The 21,573-nt window shown below is 45.9% G+C and overlaps 1 protein-coding gene across 1 annotated transcript in view; it reads left to right on the plus strand.

Annotated features, from left to right (window-relative positions):
* The window catches only part of phf2 (PHD finger protein 2), a 138,773-nt gene extending 119,289 nt beyond the window's left edge, over nucleotides 1–19,484 (plus strand). Inside the window, exons 17-22 of the mRNA XM_029774208.1 lie at nucleotides 2,684–2,862; nucleotides 5,764–6,089; nucleotides 9,322–9,414; nucleotides 17,208–17,317; nucleotides 17,775–18,090; nucleotides 18,673–19,484. Coding sequence (XP_029630068.1) covers nucleotides 2,684–2,862; nucleotides 5,764–6,089; nucleotides 9,322–9,414; nucleotides 17,208–17,317; nucleotides 17,775–18,090; nucleotides 18,673–18,761 — 1,113 coding nt within the window. The 3' untranslated portion in view covers nucleotides 18,762–19,484. The remainder of the gene's footprint in view (nucleotides 1–2,683; nucleotides 2,863–5,763; nucleotides 6,090–9,321; nucleotides 9,415–17,207; nucleotides 17,318–17,774; nucleotides 18,091–18,672) is intronic.
* Nucleotides 19,485–21,573: the final 2,089 nt, after the last annotated feature.

A 21,573-nucleotide genomic window follows, 5' to 3' on the forward strand; every position in this document is an offset into this window, starting at 1 on the left:
ACTCCGTGAAACAGAGTATGTTACAGTCCCTGATGTCTCTCTGGAAGGAGATCCTCGCCCTGAGCTTGTCTACTTTATTGTCCAGAGACTGAACATTAGGGAGTAATATACTCGGAAGCGGTGGATGGTGTGCACGCCTCCTGAGTCAGACTAGAAGTCCACTCCGAATACCTCTTCCTCTGCTAAATGACTAAAATGTAAAAAATAAAAAAATAAAAAAAGTAAAATGTACTTGACTGGCCTGGTTACACATCCACCATAGTGTCTGGAACTGTGCTGGAAAAGACAATGTGAAAGGAACATATCCGAGCCAGCACAGTAAGGTTCAGTTCAGTTCAGGTCAGCAGGATAGTGTTAATATCAGGTTCATAGTGTTAATATCAGGTTCATAGTGCTAATATCAGGTTAATATCAGGTTCATAGTGTTAATATCAGGTTCATAGTGTTAATATCAGGTTAATATCAGGTTCATAGTGTTAATATCAGGTTCATAGTGCTAATATCAGGTTAATATCAGGTTCATAGTGTTAATATCAGGTTAATATCACGTTCGTAGTGTTAATATCAGGTTCATAGTGTTAATATCAGGTTCATAGTGTTAATATCAGGTTCATAGTGTTAATATCAGGTTCATAGTGTTAATATCAGGTTCATAGTGTTAATATCAGGTTAATATCAGGTTCATAGTGTTAATATCAGGTTCATAGTGCTAATATCAGGTTAATATCAGGTTCATAGTGTTAATATCAGGTTCATAGTGTTAATATCAGGTTCATGGTGTTAATATCAGGTTCGTGGTGTTAATATCAGGTTCATAGTGTTAATATCAGGTGCAAAGTGTTAATATCAGGTTAATATCAGGTTCATGGTGTTAATATCAGGTTAATAGTGGTAATATCAGGTTCGTAGTGTTAATATCAGGTTCATAGTGTTAATATCAGGTTCATAGAGTTAATATCAGGTTCATAGTGTTAATATCAGATTCATAGTGTTATTATCAGGTTCGTAGTGTTAACAGGTTAATGTCTATAGAAATTCCCTAACCTCCAGAAGGACTCTGATATCTACAGTCCTTCGTCCATGAAGACAACGGCCTAATGACTGCTTCTAAGATCCCAACAGTCAGAGGAAAACATTCTGGAATATTCTCTCCGTCCATGTGGTCGTTAATGAATTCCGTGTGATCCTCTATGTTGCAATAGAAATCACATGTGTGTGAGTGAAGCGTGTGTGAATCAAAGGCAGCGCTGTGCAGCGCCGGGCCAAAGGACACCACACATTGAGAGAGAGAGACAGAGAAAGAGAGCAGAGTTCCTCTCCCACCCAGATGCAGAGGCCTCTTTGGCCCCCCTGCTCCATGGCTTCCCTCCACCACAGTACAGTACCCCTTGGATATAAAAAATGACAAGGCACGGAAAGAGTGCAAAGAGAAGCTCCTCGTGGACAGTCTAGAGACACTTTCCTGACTGCTACAAATATGGGAACGTAATCAACTTAATCTTCCACAGAGACCATCCCTGGCACACAGCTATAAGAGCACACTACCCCTGTATTGGCAGAGGGTGGAAAACCAGAATAGTGTAAAACGAGGAAGGAAACACTTTAAAGTTTGTGGAATTAATGTATGAGAATATAACACATTCGATGTGGTAAAAGATCATACAAACAGCAGTGTGTGTGTAAAGTTTCAGACTGATCCAGTGAAGAATTATTTTACTGCACAATATTCTGTATCAAGTCTGCCTCGAGTTTGCTCATATGTGCCGAATTGGTCAATTGATACATTTTCAAATACATAACTATAGAGAGCATACAAACATCCTATGGTAATATAACATTATAGTTTATACACTCCCAGGAATGTCATACATGATGGATCATTAGCTGATACCCTTCACACATCTAGATGGCCGGGTGGGATGGATGTGGAGACAAACACACCAGGGGTTAATACTGTAGACAGACCCCAGTGACACAGATCCACAAATAATACAACAAACAAACCCAATTCTGATAAATTCCCATATCTACTGGGTGAAATACCACAGTGTGACATCACAGCAGCAAGATTTGTGACCTGTTGCCACAAGAAAAGGGCAACCAGTGAAGAACTTTAACTATTTCAACATCATATGAGACTTGAAATGTATTTATACTTTTTTGGAACATCTGTTAGTGGAATTTTATTTATTATCTACTTCACTTGGCAATGTTAACATGTTTCCCCATGCCAATAAAACCCCTGAGAGAGACCTAGATCCAGCCCTGTTACAGGCCTCCATCAGGAGGATCAGTAGTACTGGGTGTGTTGAAGTAGGGGAGGACAGAGAGAGACCTAGATCCAGCCCTGTTACAGGCCTCCATCAGGAGGATCAGTAGTACTGGGTGTGTTGAAGTAGGGGAGGACAGAGAGAGACCTAGATCCAGCCCTGTTACAGGCCTCCAGGATCAGTAGTACTGGGTGAGTTCAAGTAGTGGAGATGTCGTAGTGTATATCCTACTTCCCCATTCAACCAGGTCATAGTTATAATAGTAGTAGTGGGAATGTGTCCTAACTGACGGGTTCAGGGCTGGGATCACCTGTGTGACGTAGATCAGGTGTACGTCTGGCTGTCAGACATCATTGTGTGTGTGTGTTCAGTGTGTTGTACAATAAAAACGTTTTGCTCTATTCTGTTCTCAGAAGACTGACTCATCAGATGAAGAGTCGCTCCACATCGACACAGAAGTCAAGCCAGAGGTCAAGCGGGAGGTGAAAGGTCGTAACTTGAAGGTAAAGAAGAAGGCGGGAAGCACGGCGGGCATCCTGGACCTGCTACAGGCCAGCAAAGCAGTGGGCGGCATCGACTACAGCGTCAACAGGTACGCCATTTTCTTTTACCTTAATTTAACTAGGCAAGCCAGTTAAGAACAAATTCTTATTTTTACGGCCTACCGAAAGGCAAAAGGCCTCCTGCGAGGACGGGGGCTACGTCTATCAACAGTTGTCGCAGTGACATCATGAACATTCTATTGAAATGGATTCTTGCATAGTGGAGTCTTTTGTTAAGACATGTAGCTAGCTAGCTAAACAATGAACCATAACTCATAACGTTACTACCCTGTATGAATCTGCAATTAGCTAACCAACCAGGTTCAATGTTAGCTAGCTAACATTAGGCTATAACTAGCAAAGCTAATGGCTCTGAGATACGAATAATAAGATCATGCACGTACCATTAGCTAGCGAGCCATAAGCTAAACAATGAATAAAAATGCTCACCCCCTCTACCCCCAAGCAGTCTTATGGCTTGGGGCTAGAGGTTGTTAAGGAGCCTTTTGGACCTAGACTCTGGTACTGCTCCCCGTGCGGAGGTAGAGAGAACAGTCTATGACTTTGGTGACTGGAGTCTTTGACAATTTTTTGGGCCTTCCTCTGACACCGCCTAGTATATAGTTCCTGGATGTTAGGAAGCTTGGCCCCAGTGATGTACTGGGCTGTACACACTACCCTCTAGCGCCTTACGGTCGGATTGAGGTCTGGGCTTTGACTAGACCATTCCAAGACATTTAAATGTTTCCCCCTTAAACTACTCAAGTGTTGCCTAAGCCGCATGCTTAGGGTCATTGTCATGCTGTAAGGTGAACCTCCGTCCCAGTCTCAAATCTCTGGAAGACTGAAACAGGTTTCCCTCAAGAATTTCCCTGTATTTAGCGCCATCCATAATTCCTTCTATTCTGACCAGTTTCCCACTCCCTGCAGATGAAAAATTTCCCCACAGAAATATGCCAACACCGGGGATGGTGTTCTTGGGGTGAAGAGAGGTGTTGGGTTTGTGCCAGACATAGCGTTTTTCTTCATGGGCAAAAAGCTCAATTTTTGTCTTATCTGACCAGAGTACCTTCTTCCATATGTTTGGGGAATCTTCCACATGCCTTTTGATGAACACCAAACGTGTGTTCATAATCAATGGATTTTTTCTGGACACTTTTCCATAAAGCTTTGTAGCTCCTTCAGAAATGTCCTCTGGTCTGATGAAACAAAATAGAACTGTTTGGCCATAATGATCATCGTTATGTTTGGAGGAAAAAGGGGGAGGCTGCAAGCCGAAGAACACCATCCCAACTGTGAAGCATGGGGGTGGCAGCATCATGTTGTGGGGGTGTTTTGCTGCAGGAGGGACTGGTGCACTTCACAAAATAGATGGCATCATGAGGAATTGAAAATTCTGTGGATATATTGAAGCAACATCTCAAGACATGAGTCAGGAAGTTAAAGCATTGTCGCAAATGGGTCTTCCAAATGGACAATGACCCCAAGCATACTTCCAAAGTTGTGGCAAAATGGCTTAAGGACAACAAAGTCAAGGTATTGGAGTGGCCATCACAAAGCCCTGACCTCAATCTTATAGAACATTTGTGGGCAGAACTGAAAAAGCGTGTGCGAGCAAGGAGGCCTACAAACCTGACTCAGTTACACCAGCTCTGTCAGGAGGAATGGGCCAAAATTCACCCAACTTATTGTGGGAAGCTTGTGGAAAGCTACCCGAAATGTTTGACCCAAGTTAAACAATTTAAAGGCAATGCTGCCAAATACTAATTGAGTGTATGTAAACTTCTGACCCACTGGGAATGTGATGAAAGAAGTAAAAGCTGAAATAAATCATTCTTTCTACTATTATTCTGACATTTCACATTCTTGAAATAAAGTGGTGATACTAACTGACCTAAGACAGGGAATTTTTACTAGGATTAAATGTCAGCAATTGTGAAAAACTTAGTTGTGTCTCTAATATGGTCATTCATTTGTCAGCAGGTTAGGAAGTGCAGCTCAGTTTCCACCTCATTTTGTGGGCAGTGTGCACATAGCATGTCTTCTCTTGAGAGCCAGGTCTGCCTACGGCAGCCTTTCTCAATAGCAAGGCTATGCTCACTGAGTCTGTACATAGTAAAAGCTTTCCTTAAGTTTGGGTCAGTCACAGTGGTCAGGTAGTCTGTCACGGTGTACTCTCTGTTTAGGGCCAAATAGCATTTTAGTTGCTCAGTTTTTTTGTTAATTCTTTCCAATGTATCAAGTAATTATCTTTTTTTTTCTCATGATTTGGTTGAGTCTAATTGTGTTGCAGTCCTGGGGCTCTGTAGGACCTGCTTGCTTAGGGGACTCTTCTCCAGGTTCATCTCTCTGTAGTTGATGGCTTTGTTATGGAAGGTTTGGGAATCGCTTCCTTTTAGGTGGTTGTAGAATTTAACGGCTATTTTCTGGATTTTGATAATTAGGCGATATCGGCCTAATTCTGCTCTGCATGCAATATTTGGTGTTTTACATTGTACACAGATTATATTTTTGCAGAATTCTGCATGCAGAGTCTCAATTTTGTGTTTGTCCCATTTTGTGAATTCTTGGTTGATGAGCGGACCCCAGACCTCACAACCATAAAGGGCAATGGGTTCTATAACTGATTCTCTCTCTCTCTCTCTCTCTCTCTCTCTCGATCTCTCTCTCGATCTGTCTCTCTCGATCTCTCTCTCTTCTCTCTCGATCTGTCTCTCTCCTCTCGCGATCTGTCTCTCTCTCAATCTCTCTCTCTCTCGATCTGTCTCTCTCTCATCTCTCTCTTCTCTCTCTCTCTCCTCTCTCGATCTCTCTCTCTCCCTCTCTCTCCCTCTCTCTCTCTCATCTCTCTCTCTCTCTGTATCTCTCTCGATCTGTCTCTCTCTCCGGCGGGTACACCTTCCAGCAGTGTAATGTTATTGTGTTGTTATTTCTTATTGACGTACTTACAGTCAGCCACCTGCATCTCCCAGCACACAGGAGGCCATTCAGGGGATGTTGTCTATGGCCAACCTGTCCTCCGGGGCTACCGCTGGGGCCGCAGCCATCTCCTCCGACACCCCTGGGGCCTGGGGCTGCGACCGGCCCGGCAGAAACCACTCCAACACCACCACCGCTGGACGGAAGGGAGGAGCAGCAAGCGGAGCAGGAGGAGGAATAAGTAAGCGGCCGGCCAAACGACTCCCCAAGAAGACGAAGAAGAGCAGCAGCGTCGACAGTGCCGAGTTCGATGATGATCAGGATCACATGGACGCCTGCTTCAAGGATTCAGATTATGGTAACTAGAGATATCTAGTACTTTCCACTAGAGTCATGATACGTTTTCTCCTAGAGATATGATAGTTTCCACTAGACATATAATACATGTTCTACTATAGATATAGTAAAGTTTCCACAAGACATATAATACATGTTCTACTATAGATATAGTAAAGTTTCCAGTAGACATATGATACATGTTCTACTGTAGATATATAATAGAGTTTCCACTAGAGATATGATGCATGTTTTACTAAAGTTATAGAGTAGTTTCTACTAGAGATATAGTAGAGTTTCCACTAGAGATATGATGCATGTTTTACTAAAGTTATAGAGTAGTTTCTACTAGAGATATAGTAGAGTTTCCACTAGAGATATGATATATGTTCTACTAGAGATATAGTAGAGTTTCCACTAGAGATATGATATATGTTCTACTAGAGATATGATATATGTTCTACTAGAGATATGATATATGTTCTACTAGAGATATAGTAGAGTTTCCACTAGAGATATGATATATGTTCTACTAGAGATATGATATATGTTCTACTAGAGATATGATATATGTTCTACTAGAGATATAGTAGAGTTTCCACTAGAGATATGATATATGTTCTACTAGAGATATGATATATGTTCTACTAGAGATATGATATATGTTCTACTAGAGATATGATATATGTTCTACTAGAGACATAGTAGAGTTTCCACTAGAGATATGATATATGTTCTACTGGAGATATATACTGAACAAAAAATATAAACACATCATGCAACAACTTCAACGATTTAACTGAGTTACAGTTCATATAAGAAATCAGGCAATTTAAATGAATTCCTTAGGCCCTAATGGGGTGGCAGGCAGGTTAGTGGTTAGAGCATTGGACTTCCGATCACCGAGCTGACAAGGTAAAAATCTGTCGTTCTGCCCCTGAACAAGGCAGTTAACCCACTGCTCCTAGGCCGTCATTAAAAATAAGAATTTGTTCTTAACTGACTTGCCTAGTTAAATAAAAGTAAATTTTTTTGTTTTTTTTAAATGTATGGATTTCACATGACTGGTCAGGGGCGCAGCCATCGGTGGGCCTGAGAGGGCATAGGCTCACCCACTGGGGAGCCAGGCCCACCCACTGGGGAGCCAGGCCCACCCCCTGGGGAGCCAGGCCCACCCGCTGGGGAGCCAGGCCCACCCCCTGGGGAGCCAGGCCCACCCGCTGGGGAGCCAGGCCCACCCACTGGGGAGCCAGGCCCACCCGCTGGGGAGCCAGGCCCACCCCCTGGGGAGCCAGGCCCACCCCCTGGGGAGCCAGGCCCACCCCCTGGGGAGCCAGGCCCACCCGCTGGGGAGCCAGGCCCACCAGGCCCACCCCCTGGGAAGCCAGGCCCACCCCCTGGGGAGCCAGGCCCACCCCCTGGGGAGCCAGGCCCAGGCAATCAGAATGATTTTTTACCACAAAAGAGCATTAATACAGACAGAAATACTCCTCAGTTTCATCAGCTGTCCGGGTGGCTGGTGTCAGACGATCCTGCAGGTAAAGAAGCCGGATGTGGAAGTCCTAGGCTGGCGTGGTTACACGTGGTCTGCGGAGTTCTACTAAAGAACGCAGTTAGGGCGGCTTATGGTAGAGAAATTAACATTCAATTCTCTGGCAACAGTTCTGGTGGACATTCCTGCAGTCAGCATGCAAATTGCACTCTCCCTCAAAACTTGAGACATTGTGTTGTTTGACAAAACTGCACATTTTAGTTTCCTTTTATTGTCCCCAGAACAAGGTGCACCTGTGTAATGATCATGCTGTTTAATCAGCTTCTTGATATGCCACACCTGTCAGGTGGATGGATTGTCTTGGCAAAGGAGAAATGCTCACTAACAGGAATGTAAACACATTTGTGCACAGAATTTGAGAGAAATTAGCTTTTTGTGCGTATGAAACATTTCTGGGATCTTTTATTTCAGCTCACGAAACATGAGACCAACACTTTACATGGTTATATTATTGTTCGGTATAGTAGAGTTTCCACTAGACTAGAGATATGAGACATGTTCCACTAGAGATATGAGACATGTTCCATTAGAGATATGAGACATTTTCCACTAGAGATATGAGACATGTTCCATTAGAGATATGAGACATGTTCCACTAGAGATATGAGACATGTTCCATTAGAGATATGAGACATGTTCCATTAGAGATATGAGACATGTTCCACTAGAGATACAACAGATATTCCTCTGACTAACTGATGGCTGTCAGTTGTAGCGACAGGGTCTATGAGAATAGGTCTTTAGCTTTGTTCTTAGCTGAGACAGTGGTTATACAGCGTGTGTTTGCAGACTGGTGCGGAGCCTCTACCCTTCCCTCTACTCTGCTCTGCTAGGGGGAGAGAGGTATGGATGGAAGGAGGGAGGATGCAGCTGCCGCACAGCTGGAGAGAGAGGGGGAGAGAGGGGGAGAGAGGGGGAGAGAAAGCATGTTAATGGAGGTGGAACCGAATACTGCAGCAATGCACATCATCATCAACACATCATCAACACATGGAGCAATTAGATTGGTTGGCCTCTGAAATGTGTCATCGCTCGATAGAAATATGCCACTTTCAGGAAGGTAACTTTTTAGAAGATTGAGGAGAGAGTGAATAAAAGAGGATGTGATTGAAGGAGCTTTGGATCATGAGGAGCTGTGGAAGAAGACAGTGTTGAGCTGTGGAAGAAGACAGTGTTGAGCTGTGGAAGAAGACAGTGTTGAGCTGTGGAAGAAGACAGTGTTGAGCTGTGGAAGAAGACAGTGTTGAGCTGTGGAAGAAGACAGTGTTGAGCTGTGGAAGAAGACAGTGTTGAGCTGTGGAAGAGGACAGTGTTGAGCTGTGGAAGAAGACAGTGTTGAGCTGTGGAAGAAGACAGTGTTGAGCTGTGGAAGAAGACAGTGTTGAGCTGTGGAAGAAGACAGTGTTGAGCTGTGGAAGAAGACAGTGTTGAGCTGTGGAAGAGGACAGTGTTGAGCTGTGGAAGAGGACAGTGTTGAGCTGTGGATAATATATGATCAGGGATGGAACTTCAGGATGTGTTTACTAGCCCGCGTCGAAATTCTGGGCCGTGCAATATTTGAAAAGACAAAATGTATCTCGGGCTAGTTCGGCACATTTTCTACTAGCCTGGTCTGAAAAGTACTAGCCTCGAGCTAGCAGGCTAGCTTAATATTCATCCCTGTATATGAGTGTTAACTAACCAGAGGGTGTGTTTGTTCCAGTTTACCCCTCTCTAGAGTCCGAAGAGGATAACCCTGTCTTCAAATCCAGATCCAAGAAGAGGAAAGGTTCAGACACTCCATACAGCCCCACAGGTACACTACACCTGTCACTCCATACAGCCCCACAGGTACACTACACCTGTCACTCCATACAGCCCCACAGGTACACTACACCTGTCACTCCATACAGCCCCACAGGTACACTACACCTGTCACTCCATACAGCCCCACAGGTACACTACACCTGTCACTCCATACAGCCCCACAGGTACACTACACCTGTCACTCCATACAGGTACACTACACCTGTCACTCCATACAGGTACACTACACCTGTCACTCCATACAGCCCCACAGGTACACTACACCTGTCACTCCATACAGGTACACTACACCTGTCACTCCATACAGCCCCACAGGTATACTACACCTGTCACTCCATACAGCCCCACAGGTACACTACACCTGTCACTCCATACAGGTACACTACACCTGTCACTCCATACAGGTACACTACACCTGTCACTCCATACAGCCCCACAGGTACACTACACCTGTCACTCCATACAGGTACACTACACCTGTCACTCCATACAGCCCCACAGGTATACTACACCTGTCACTCCATACAGCCCCACAGGTACACTACACCTGTCACTCCATACAGGTACACTACACCTGTCACTCCATACAGGTACACTACACCTGTCACTCCATACAGGTACACTACACCTGTCACTCCATACAGCCCCACAGGTACACTACACCTGTCACTCCATACAGCCCCACAGGTACACTACACCTGTCACTCCATACAGGTACACTACACCTGTCACTCCATACAGCCCCACAGGTACACTACACCTGTCACTCCATACAGCCCCACAGGTACACTACACCTGTCACTCCATACAGGTACACTACACCTGTCACTCCATACAGCCCCACAGGTACACTACACCTGTCACTCCATACAGGTACACTACACCTGTCACTCCATACAGGTACACTACACCTGTCACTCCATACAGGTACACTACACCTGTCACTCCATACAGCACCACAGGTACACTACACCTGTCACTCCATACAGCCCCACAGGTACACTACACCTGTCACTCCATACAGGTACACTACACCTGTCACTCCATACAGGTACACTACACCTGTCACTCCATACAGGTACACTACACCTGTCACTCCATACAGCCCCATAGGTACACTACACCTGTCACTCCATACAGGTACACTACACCTGTCACTCCATACAGCACCACAGGTACACTACACCTGTCACTCCATACAGCCCCACAGGTACACTACACCTGTCACTCCATACAGGTACACTACACCTGTCACTCCATACAGGTACACTACACCTGTCACTCCATACAGGTACACTACACCTGTCACTCCATACAGCCCCACAGGTATACTACACCTGTCACTCCATACAGGTACACTACACCTGTCACTCCATACAGCCCCACAGGTACACTACACCTGTCACTCCATACAGGTACACTACACCTGTCACTCCATACAGCCCCACAGGTACACTACACCTGTCACTCCATACAGCCCCACAGGTACACTACACCTGTCACTCCATACAGCCCCACAGGTACACTACACCTGTCACTCCATACAGGTACACTACACCTGTCACTCCATACAGCCCCACAGGTACACTACACCTGTCACTCCATACAGGTACACTACACCTGTCACTCCATACAGGTACACTACACCTGTCACTCCATACAGGTACACTACACCTGTCACTCCATACAGCCCCACAGGTACACTACACCTGTCACCCCATACAGCCCCACAGGTACACTACACCTGTCACTCCATACAGGTACACTACACCTGTCACTCCATACAGCCCCACAGGTACACTACACCTGTCACTCCATACAGGTACACTACACCTGTCACTCCATACAGGTACACTACACCTGTCACTCCATACAGCCCCACAGGTACACTACACCTGTCACTCCATACAGGTACACTACACCTGTCACTCCATACAGCCCCACAGGTACACTACACCTGTCACTCCATACAGGTACACTACACCTGTCACTCCATACAGGTACACTACACCTGTCACTCCATACAGCCCCACAGGTACACTACACCTGTCACTCCATACAGCCCCACAGGTACACTACACCTGTCACTCCATACAGGTACACTACACCTGTCACTCCATACAGGTACACTACACCTGTCACTCCATACAGCCCCACAGGTACACTACACCTGTCACTCCATACAGCCCCACAGGTACACTACACCTGTCACTCCATACAGGTACACTACACCTGTCACTCCATACAGCCCCACAGGTACACTACACCTGTCACTCCATACAGGTACACTACACCTGTCACTCCATACAGGTACACTACACCTGTCACTCCATACAGGTACACTACACCTGTCACTCCATACAGCCCCACAGGTACACTACACCTGTCACTCCATACAGCCCCACAGGTACACTACACCTGTCACTCCATACAGGTACACTACACCTGTCACTCCATACAGCCCCACAGGTACACTACACCTGTCACTCCATACAGCCCCACAGGTACACTACACCTGTCACTCCATACAGGTACACTACACCTGTCACTCCATACAGCCCCACAGGTACACTACACCTGTCACTCCATACAGGTACACTACACCTGTCACTCCATACAGGTACACTACACCTGTCACTCCATACAGCCCCACAGGTACACTACACCTGTCACTCCATACAGGTACACTACACCTGTCACTCCATACAGCCCCACAGGTACACTACACCTGTCACTCCATACAGGTACACTACACCTGTCACTCCATACAGGTACACTACACCTGTCACTCCATACAGCCCCACAGGTATACTACACCTGTCACTCCATACAGGTACACTACACTTGTCACTCCATACAGCCCCACAGGTACACTACACCTGTCACTCCATACAGCCCCACTATAGACTCTAGACCTGCCGCAACGTACAGTGTATTCAGAAAGTATTTAGACCCCTTGACTTTTTTCACATTTTGTTACGTTACAGCCTTATTCTAAAATCAATAAAAAAAAAAAATTCATCAATCTACACACAATACATTAAAATGACAAAGCAAAAACTGGTTTTTAGACATTTTTGCAAATGTACAATAAAAAAAAACGGAAATATTACATTTACATAAGTATTCAGACCCTTTACTCAGTACTTTGGCAGTGATTACAGCCTCGAGTCTTCTTGGGTATGACGCTACAAGCTTGGCACACTTGTATTTGGGGAGTTTTCCCCAAACTTCTCTGCAGAACCTCTCAAGCTCTGTCAGGTTGAATGCTGAGCATCACTGCACAGCTATTTTCAGGACTTTCCAGAGATGTTCGATTGGGTTCAAGTCTGGGCTCTTGATGGGCCACTCAAGGACATTCAGAGACTTGTCCCGAAACCACTCCTGCGTTGTCTTGGCTGTGTGCTTAGGGTCATTGTCCTGTTGGAAGGTGAACCTTCACCCCAGTCTGAGGTCCTGAGAGCTCTGAAGCAGGATTCATCAAGGATCTCTCTGTACTTTGCTCCTTTCATCTTTTCCTCGATCCTGACTAGTCTCCCAGTCCCTGCCATTGAAAAACATCCCCACAGCATGATGCTGCCACCACCATGCTTCACCGTAGGGATGGTGCCAGGTTTTCTCCAGACCTGACGCTTGGCATTCAGGCCAAAGAGTTCAATCTTGGTTTCATCAGACCAGAGAATCTTGTTTCTCATGGTCTGAGTCCTTTAGGTGCTTTTTGGCAAACTCCAAGCGGTCTGTCGTGTGCCTTTTACTGAGAATTGGCTTCCGTCTGGCCACTCTACCATAAAGGCCTGATTGGTGGAAAGCTGCAGAGATGGTTGTCCTTCTGGAAGGTTCTCCCATCTCTCTTGGTGATTCCAAACTTCTTCCATTTAAGAATGATGGAGGCCACTGTGTGCTTGGGGACCTTCAATGCTGCAGACATTTTTTGGGACCTTTCCCCAAATCTGTGCCTCAACACAATCTTGTCTCGGAGCTCTACAGACAATTCCTTCAACCTCATGGCTTGGTTTTTGCTCTCTCATGTTCTGTCAACTGTGGGACCTTATGTAGACAGGTGTGTGCCTTTCCAAATCATGTCCAATCAATTGAATTTACCACAGGTGGACTCCAAACCGGTTGTAGAAACATCTCAAGGATGATCAATGGAAACAGGATGCACCTGAGCTCAATTTCAAGTCTCATAGTCAAGGGTCTGAATACTTATGTAAATAAGGTATTTCTGAATTTATTTTAATACATTTCAAAAAACGTGTTTTGGCTTTGTCATTATGGGGGATTGTGTGTAGATTGATGAGGGTGTCACGTCCTGACCCTAGTAAGATGACATTTTCTATAGTAGAGTAGGGCAGGGCGTGACAGGGGTTGTTTTGGGTTGTTCTATGTTTTCTATTTCTATGTTTAAGATCTAGTTTGTCTATTCTATGTTGGGATTGTTTGGGGTTGATCTCTAATTGGAGGCAGCTGATCCTCATTGCCTCTGATTAGAGATCATATTTAAGTAAGGGTTTTTCTCATTGTTTGTGGGTTATTATCTTTTGAGTAGTGTGTTGTCTTCTCTGCGTCACGGTTTGTTGTTTTTGTATTCTCAAGTAATTTAAGTGTATTGCATTCAGTTTCACTTTTAATAAATATGTGGAACTACGAACACGCTGCATTTTGGTCCGCTCCTTCAAACAGCCGTGACAGAATAACCCACCAACCCACCAACAGCGTTGAATGGAGCAGCGGGAGTCGTGGACATGGGAGGACTTACTGGAGGGAAAAGTGGGAGGAAATCCAGGCCGGAATGGATCGCCTCCCATGGGAACAGGTGGAAGCAGCGAGGGAAGTACAGCGACAAGATCAACAGGCAAGGCAACAAAGGAAGCACGAGGGGCATTTTTGGGGGGTGCACATGGGAAGTTTGGCAGAGTCAGGGTGGAGACCTGAGCCAACTCCCCGTGCTTACTGTGGGGAGCAAGTGACGGGGCAGGCACCGTGTTGTGCTGTGATGCGCACTGTGTGCAGTTGTCGAGCTGAGTTGAGCATCCAGCGAGTGCGGGTTGTGCCAGCCATACGCTCCAGACCTCCAGTTCGCATCCGCGGCCCAGGATGTCCTGTTCCTGCTCCCCACACTCGCCCTGAGGTGCGTGTTACCAGTCTGGCGCCACCTATGCCAGTCCCACGCATCGGACCTTCAGTGCGCATCCCTAGTCCGGAGCCTCCAGCGACGCTACTCAGCCTGGGGCCCTCAGAGGCAGGCTGCAGCCAAGAGCCTTCAGCGGCGGTCTACAACCCAGAGCCTTCAGCGGTGGTCTGCAACCTAGAGTCTTCAGCGGTGGTCTGCAACCTAGAGTCTTCAGCGGTGGTCTGCAACCTAGAGTCTTCAGCGGTGGTCTGCAACCCAGAGTCTTCAGCGGCGGTCTACAACCCAGAGCCTTCAGCGGTGGTCTGCAACCTAGAGTCTTCAGCGGTGGTCTGCAACCTAGAGTCTTCAGCGGTGGTCTGCAACCCAGAGCCTTCAGCGGTGGTCTGCAGCCCAGAGTCTTCAGCGGTGGTCTGCAACCCAGAGTCTTCAGCGGTGGTCTGCAACCCAGAGTCTTCAGCGGCGGTTGGTGGTCCGAAGCATCCGGCGACGATCCATGTTCTGATTCCTCCGGACATACAGAAGCGGGGGGGGATCAGCGGGCGGTGGGGGTACTACGCCCGCAACCAGAGCCACCGCCATAGACATTAGTCACCCACCCTACCCTCCCTTTGTGTTTTTTTTTTTTTTGGGGGGGGGGTTTTGCATTCAGAGTCTGCACCTTTGGGGGGGGGTACTGTCGCGTCCTGACCCTAGTAAGATGACATTTTCTATAGTAGAGTAGGTCAGGGCGTGACGGGGTGTTTTGGGTTTATCTATGTTTTCTATTCCTATGTTTAAGTTCTAGTTTGTCTATTTCTATGTTGGGATTGTTTAGGGTTGATCTCTAATTGGAGGCAGCTGATCCTCATTGCCTCTGATTAGAGATCATATTTAAGTAGGGGTTTTTCTCATTGTTTGTGGGTTATTATCTTTTGAGTGGTGTGTTGTCCTCTCTGCGTCACGGTTTGTTGTTTTTGTATATTTAAGTGTATTGCATTCAGTTTCACTTTTAATAAATATGTGGAACTACGAACACGCTGCATTTTGGTCCGCTCCTTCAAACAGCCGTGACAGAGAGAAATGTTTTCTTTAATCCATTTTAGAATAAGGCTGTAATGTAACAAAATGTGGAAAAAGGGAAGGGGTCTGAATACTTTCCGAATGCACTGTACATTATTTAATTAAACAGTTGAAAGGGAAAGGGGGATACCTAGTCAGTTGTCCAACTGAATGTATTCAACTGTAATGTGCCTTCCGCATTTAACCCAACCCCTCTGAATGAGATGATGTGAATGTGTTCTGAGCTGGGAGGGGTCTGTAGTTATATTCAGGTGTCTGTAGTTATATTCAGGTGTCTGTAGTTATATTCAGGTGTCTGTAGCTATATTCAGGTGTCTGTAGTTATATTCAGGTGTCTGTAGTTATATTCAGGTGTCTGTAGTTATATTCAGGTGTCTGTAGTTATATTCAGGTGTCTGTAGTTATATTCAGGTGTCTGTAGTTATATTCAGGTGTCTGTAGTTATATTCAGGTGTCTGTAGTTATATGCAGGTGTCTGTAGTTATATTCAGGTGTCTGTAGTTATATTCAGGTGTCTGTAGTTATATGCAGGTGTCTGTAGCTATATTCAGGTGTCTGTAGCTATATTCAGGTGTCTGTAGCTATATTCAGGTGTCTGTAGTTATATTCAGGTGTCTGTAGTTATATTCAGGTGTCTGTAGTTATATTCAGGTGTCTGTAGTTATATGCAGGTGTCTGTAGCTATATGCAGGTGTCTGTAGCTATATTCAGGTGTCTGTAGTTATATTCAGGTGTCTGTAGTTATATTCAGGTGTCTGTAGTTATATGCAGGTGTCTGTAGTTATATTCAGGTGTCTGTAGTTATATGCAGGTGTCTGTAGTTATATTCAGGTGTCTGTAGCTATATTCAGGTGTCTGTAGTTATATTCAGGTGTCTGTAGTTATATGCAGGTGTCTGTAGTTATATTCAGGTGTCTGTAGCTATATTCAGGTGTCTGTAGTTATATTCAGGTGTCTGTAGTTATATTCAGGTGTCTGTAGTTATATTCAGGTGTCTGTAGTTATATTCAGGTGTCTGTAGTTATATTCAGGTGTCTGTAGTTATATTCAGGTGTCTGTAGTTATATTCAGGTGTCTGTAGTTATATTCAGGTGTCTGTAGCTATATTCAGGTGTCTGTAGTTATATTCAGGTGTCTGTAGCTATATTCAGGTGTCTGTAGTTATATTCAGGTGTCTGTAGCTATATTCAGGTGTCTGTAGTTATATTCAGGTGTCTGTAGTTATATTCAGGTGTCTGTAGCTATATTCAGGTGTCTGTAGCTATATTCAGGTGTCTGTAGTTATATTCAGGTGTCTGTAGTTATATGCAGGTGTCTGTAGTTATATTCAGGTGTCTGTAGCTATATTCAGGTGTCTGTAGTTATATGCAGGTGTCTGTAGTTATATTCAGGTGTCTGTAGTTATATGCAGGTGTCTGTAGTTATATTCAGGTGTCTGTAGTTATATGCAGGTGTCTGTAGTTATATTCAGGTGTCTGTAGCTATATTCAGGTGTCTGTAGTTATATTCAGGTGTCTGTAGCTATATTCAGGTGTCTGTAGCTATATTCAGGTGTCTGTAGTTGTATTGATCAATGTGTCTGTCTGTAGCACGTGTCGGTCCCTCTGTGCTTCGTCAGGCGAGGCCGGCCAGAGAAGGAGCGAGAGTGGCGTCCATAGAGACAGGACTGGCGGCTGCTGCAGCCAAACTCTCTCACCAGGTCAGTTGGTCTAACTAACTGTTGCCACGCAACTACCCACTTGGACTCAATTGAATTGAACCCACTTGTTGGTTTGAGCTCTTACCAACTGAGACTCAGTCCCAGAACACTACATGCATAGCCTGTAGAAGTTGTAAAAATAAGTAATTTGACTGAAAAACATGTTCATATTTTGCCATGATAGCTAGCTAGCTAATTAGCTAGGCTTGCCTGTCGTCTGTTAACTCGCTAGCTGGCTACCAAAGAGCTCAGAAAGTAATTGAATAAAACAATTTTCTCTCCACTTGTAGTAAACTTTCTTGCCACCAGTGATATGTTCCTGTAGTCATAAACTGTGTCCCAAATTACCCCCTATTCCCTGGTATGGCTCCCATAGGGCCCTGGTCAAACGTGGTGCTCAATTTGGGGCATATGGTGTCATTTGGGATGCAGATATTCCTTTCTTCTTCTTTCCCAGGAGGAACAGCAGAAGACCAAGAAGAAGAAGAAAAGCACCAAAAAGAAGCCCCCTGCTGTCGTGATGGAGGAGGAAGAGGAGGAGCCAGTGAGGAAGCTGAGCAGGTACAGCAGCTCTCCAGAACCAGACGTGGGCCAGAACACTGAGCCAGGCCAGACCAACCACGAGTACTCCTCTGGGGCAGGAGGGAGTCAGGCTGGAGGGCTCCAGCCCATGGCCCCCGGAGTCTTCCTCACACAGAGACGACCCTCCACATCTTCATTGTCTCAGAACAACAACACAGCCAAGGGGGAGCGAGGAGCAGCAGCAGCAGTAGGTGGAGGAGCAGGAGCAGGAGGAGCAGCAGGAGGTGGAGGAGCAACAGGAGGAGCAGCAGGAGGTGGAGGAGCAGCAGCAGCAGGAGGAGGTGGAGGAGCAGCAGCAGGAGGTGGAGGAGCAGCAGCAGCAGCAGGAGGTGGAGGAGCAGGAGGAGCATCAGCAGCAGGAGGAGCATCAGCAGCAGCAGGAGGTGGAGGAGCAGCAGGAGCAGCAGCAGCAGGAGGTGGAGGAGCAGCAGGAGCAGCAGCAGCAGCAGGAGGAGCATCAGCAGCAGCAGGAGGTGGAGGAGCAGCAGCAGGAGGTGGAGGAGCAGCAGCAGGAGGAGGAGCAGCAGCAGGAGGAGGAGAAGGAGCAGCAGCAGCAAAGGGTGAAGGTAAGTGATCTACCTTACCCAAACCAGGAGCCTAGCTCAATTAATCAATTACTACAAACTGGTCCTTGGAGCCAGATAGACCTGTGGTGATTCAACTATCCACACTGCCACCTATAGGTCTAGGTTAGTCCCCTACGTTTCACATATGCTTAAAACAACAGTCTATTAATCAAAGTCTTAACTCTTTCTGTGTCTCTCTCCTCACAGCGAAGCGGCTAAAGAAAGGCATGGCGACGGCCAAACAGAGACTGGGAAAGATCCTCAAGATCCAACGCAACGGAAAGCTCCTCCTTTAACAGGAAGTGACTCATTGAGAACTGCCATTGGTTCCTGATGCAGTACAATTGGCCAATGAACTGGCCGCTTCTCCACCTCCTCTCTTCTGATAGGTCCAGGGCCAACAGAGACAGACTGCTTTATAACTTTCGGATATTAAAGTGTACAGAATACCTGCTAGAAATATTTTTTAAGAAAAATGTGTCATTTTACTACAGTCCGTTTATCAGGGGGTCACTAGAGATAAACTAGGGCTGCTGTCCAAATGCCACTCTATTCCCTTTGTAATGCACTGGTCACCCATAGGGCTCTGGTCAAAAGCAGTGCACTATATTGGGAATAGGGTGCCATTTGGGAACACAGCCTAGAAATACATTGCGGTCATTCCATTCTAGGGTTGGGTGGGGCTAGGCTGGGGTATAGGTTGAATTACAGGTTATTCATAGGGAATTCATTCCTGCTATTTGGATGTGGCTTATCGTTACCTTGCCAATGTTGTTCATGATTTTAGGACATAAAGGTTTTCCTCTGTCCTCCTCAGACCAGACATAGCCTGAAATCCAATATGTTTGTTCTAATATTCCACTCCAAACATATTTAGCATGATGAGTTGGATGTTAGCACAAACAATGTTGATTTCAGGCTAGACCCAGACCTTCACTAGAAACATTCTCCTCCACTTTATTTCCTTCTGTCCTATAAGCACTATCCGTTATGATATTTATCGTCCTAATATAATGTCATAGATGAGAAAGGAAAGACAAAAAGGCACTTATGAAACAACTATTAAGCACAAAACATGAGGAGATTTTCAGAGTGAAATATGATGACGGTTACAAACATATCAGCATCTTCTCACCATCTACCATCACTTCGATTTGAAGACTATTGTAAGTTAAATATTGTGATTATAGACCGTTGTCTTCCCTCAGACGGTGTAATTCTAATGCGACAAGCGCATCCCGGAGATATCTGTTTTGCAAATCTTGGAAGTCATCTCTAAAAACGTAGTTTTTGCTCATCTGCCTAACACTTATGGCTAGGGACTACTACAGTAAACCATCAGACTGGCTAGGGACTACTACAGTAAACCATCAGACTAACCCACTGGCTAGGGGCTACTACAGTAAACCATCAGACTGACCCACTGGCTAGGGACTACTACAGTAAACCATCAGACTGACCCACTGGCTAGGGACTACTACAGTAAACCATCAGACTGACCCACTGGCTAGGGACTACTACAGTAAACCATCAGACTGGCTAGGGACTACTACAGTAAACCATCAGACTGACCCACTGGCTAGGGGCTACTACAGTAAACCATCAGACTGACCCACTGGCTAGGGACTACTACAGTAAACCATCAGACTGGATAGGGACTACTACAGTAAACCATCAGACTGACCCACTGGCTAGGGACTACTACAGTAAACCATCAGACTGACCCACTGGCTAGGGACTACTACAGTAAACCATCAGACTGACCCACTGGCTAGGGACTACTACAGTAAACCATCAGACTGACCCACTGGCTAGGGACTACTACAGTAAACCATCAGACTGACCCACTGGCTAGGGACTACTACAGTAAACCATCAGACTGGCTAGGGACTACTACAGTAAACCATCAGACTGACTTGGGACTACTACAGTAAACCATCAGACTGACCCACTGGCTAGGGACTACTACAGTAAACCATCAGACTGGCTAGGGACTACTACAGTAAACCATCAGACTGGCTAGGGACTACTACAGTAAACCATCAGACTGACCCACTGGCTAGGGACTACTACAGTAAACCATCAGACTGACCCACTGGCTAGGGACTACTACAGTAAACCATCAGACTGGCTAGGGACTACTACAGTAAACCATCAGACTGACCCACTGGCTAGGGACTACTACAGTAAACCATCAGACTGACCCACTGTCTAGGGACTACTACAGTAAACCATCAGACTGGCTAGGGACTACTACAGTAAACCATCAGACTGACCCACTGGCTAGGGACTACTACAGTAAACCATCAGACTGACCCACTGGCTAGGGACTACTACAGTAAATCATCAGACTGGCCCACTGGCTAGGGACTAGTACAGTAAACCATCAGACTGGCTAGGGACTACTACAGTAAACCATCAGACTGGCTAGGGACTACTACAGTAAACCATCAGACTGGCTAGGGACTACTACAGTAAACCATCAGACTGACCCACTGGCTAGGGACTACTACAGTAAACCATCAGACTGACCCACTGGCTAGGGACTACTACAGTAAACCATCAGACTGGATAGGGACTACTACAGTAAACCATCAGACTGGCCCACTGGCTAGGGACTAGTACAGTAAACCATCAGACTGGCTAGGGACTACTACAGTAAACCATCAGACTGACCCACTGGCTAGGGACTACTACAGTAAACCATCAGACTGGCTAGGGACTACTACAGTAAACCATCAGACTGACCCACTGGCTAGGGACTACTACAGTAAACCATCAGACTGACCCACTGGCTAGGGACTACTACAGTAAACCATCAGACTGGCTAGGGACTACTACAGTAAACCAACAGACTGACCCACTGGCTAGGGACTACTACAGTAAACCATCAGACTGACCCACTGGCTAGGGACTACTACAGTAAACCATCAGACTGACCCACTGTCTAGGGACTACTACAGTAAACCATCAGACTGGCTAGGGACTACTACAGTAAACCATCAGACTGACCCACTGGCTAGGGACTACTACAGTAAACCATCAGACTGACCCACTGGCTAGGGACTACTACAGTAAATCATCAGACTGGCCCACTGGCTAGGGACT

This window comes from Salmo trutta, chromosome 14, assembly GCF_901001165.1.
Source record: "Salmo trutta chromosome 14, fSalTru1.1, whole genome shotgun sequence".
Classification (NCBI taxonomy): Eukaryota; Metazoa; Chordata; class Actinopteri; order Salmoniformes; family Salmonidae; genus Salmo; species Salmo trutta.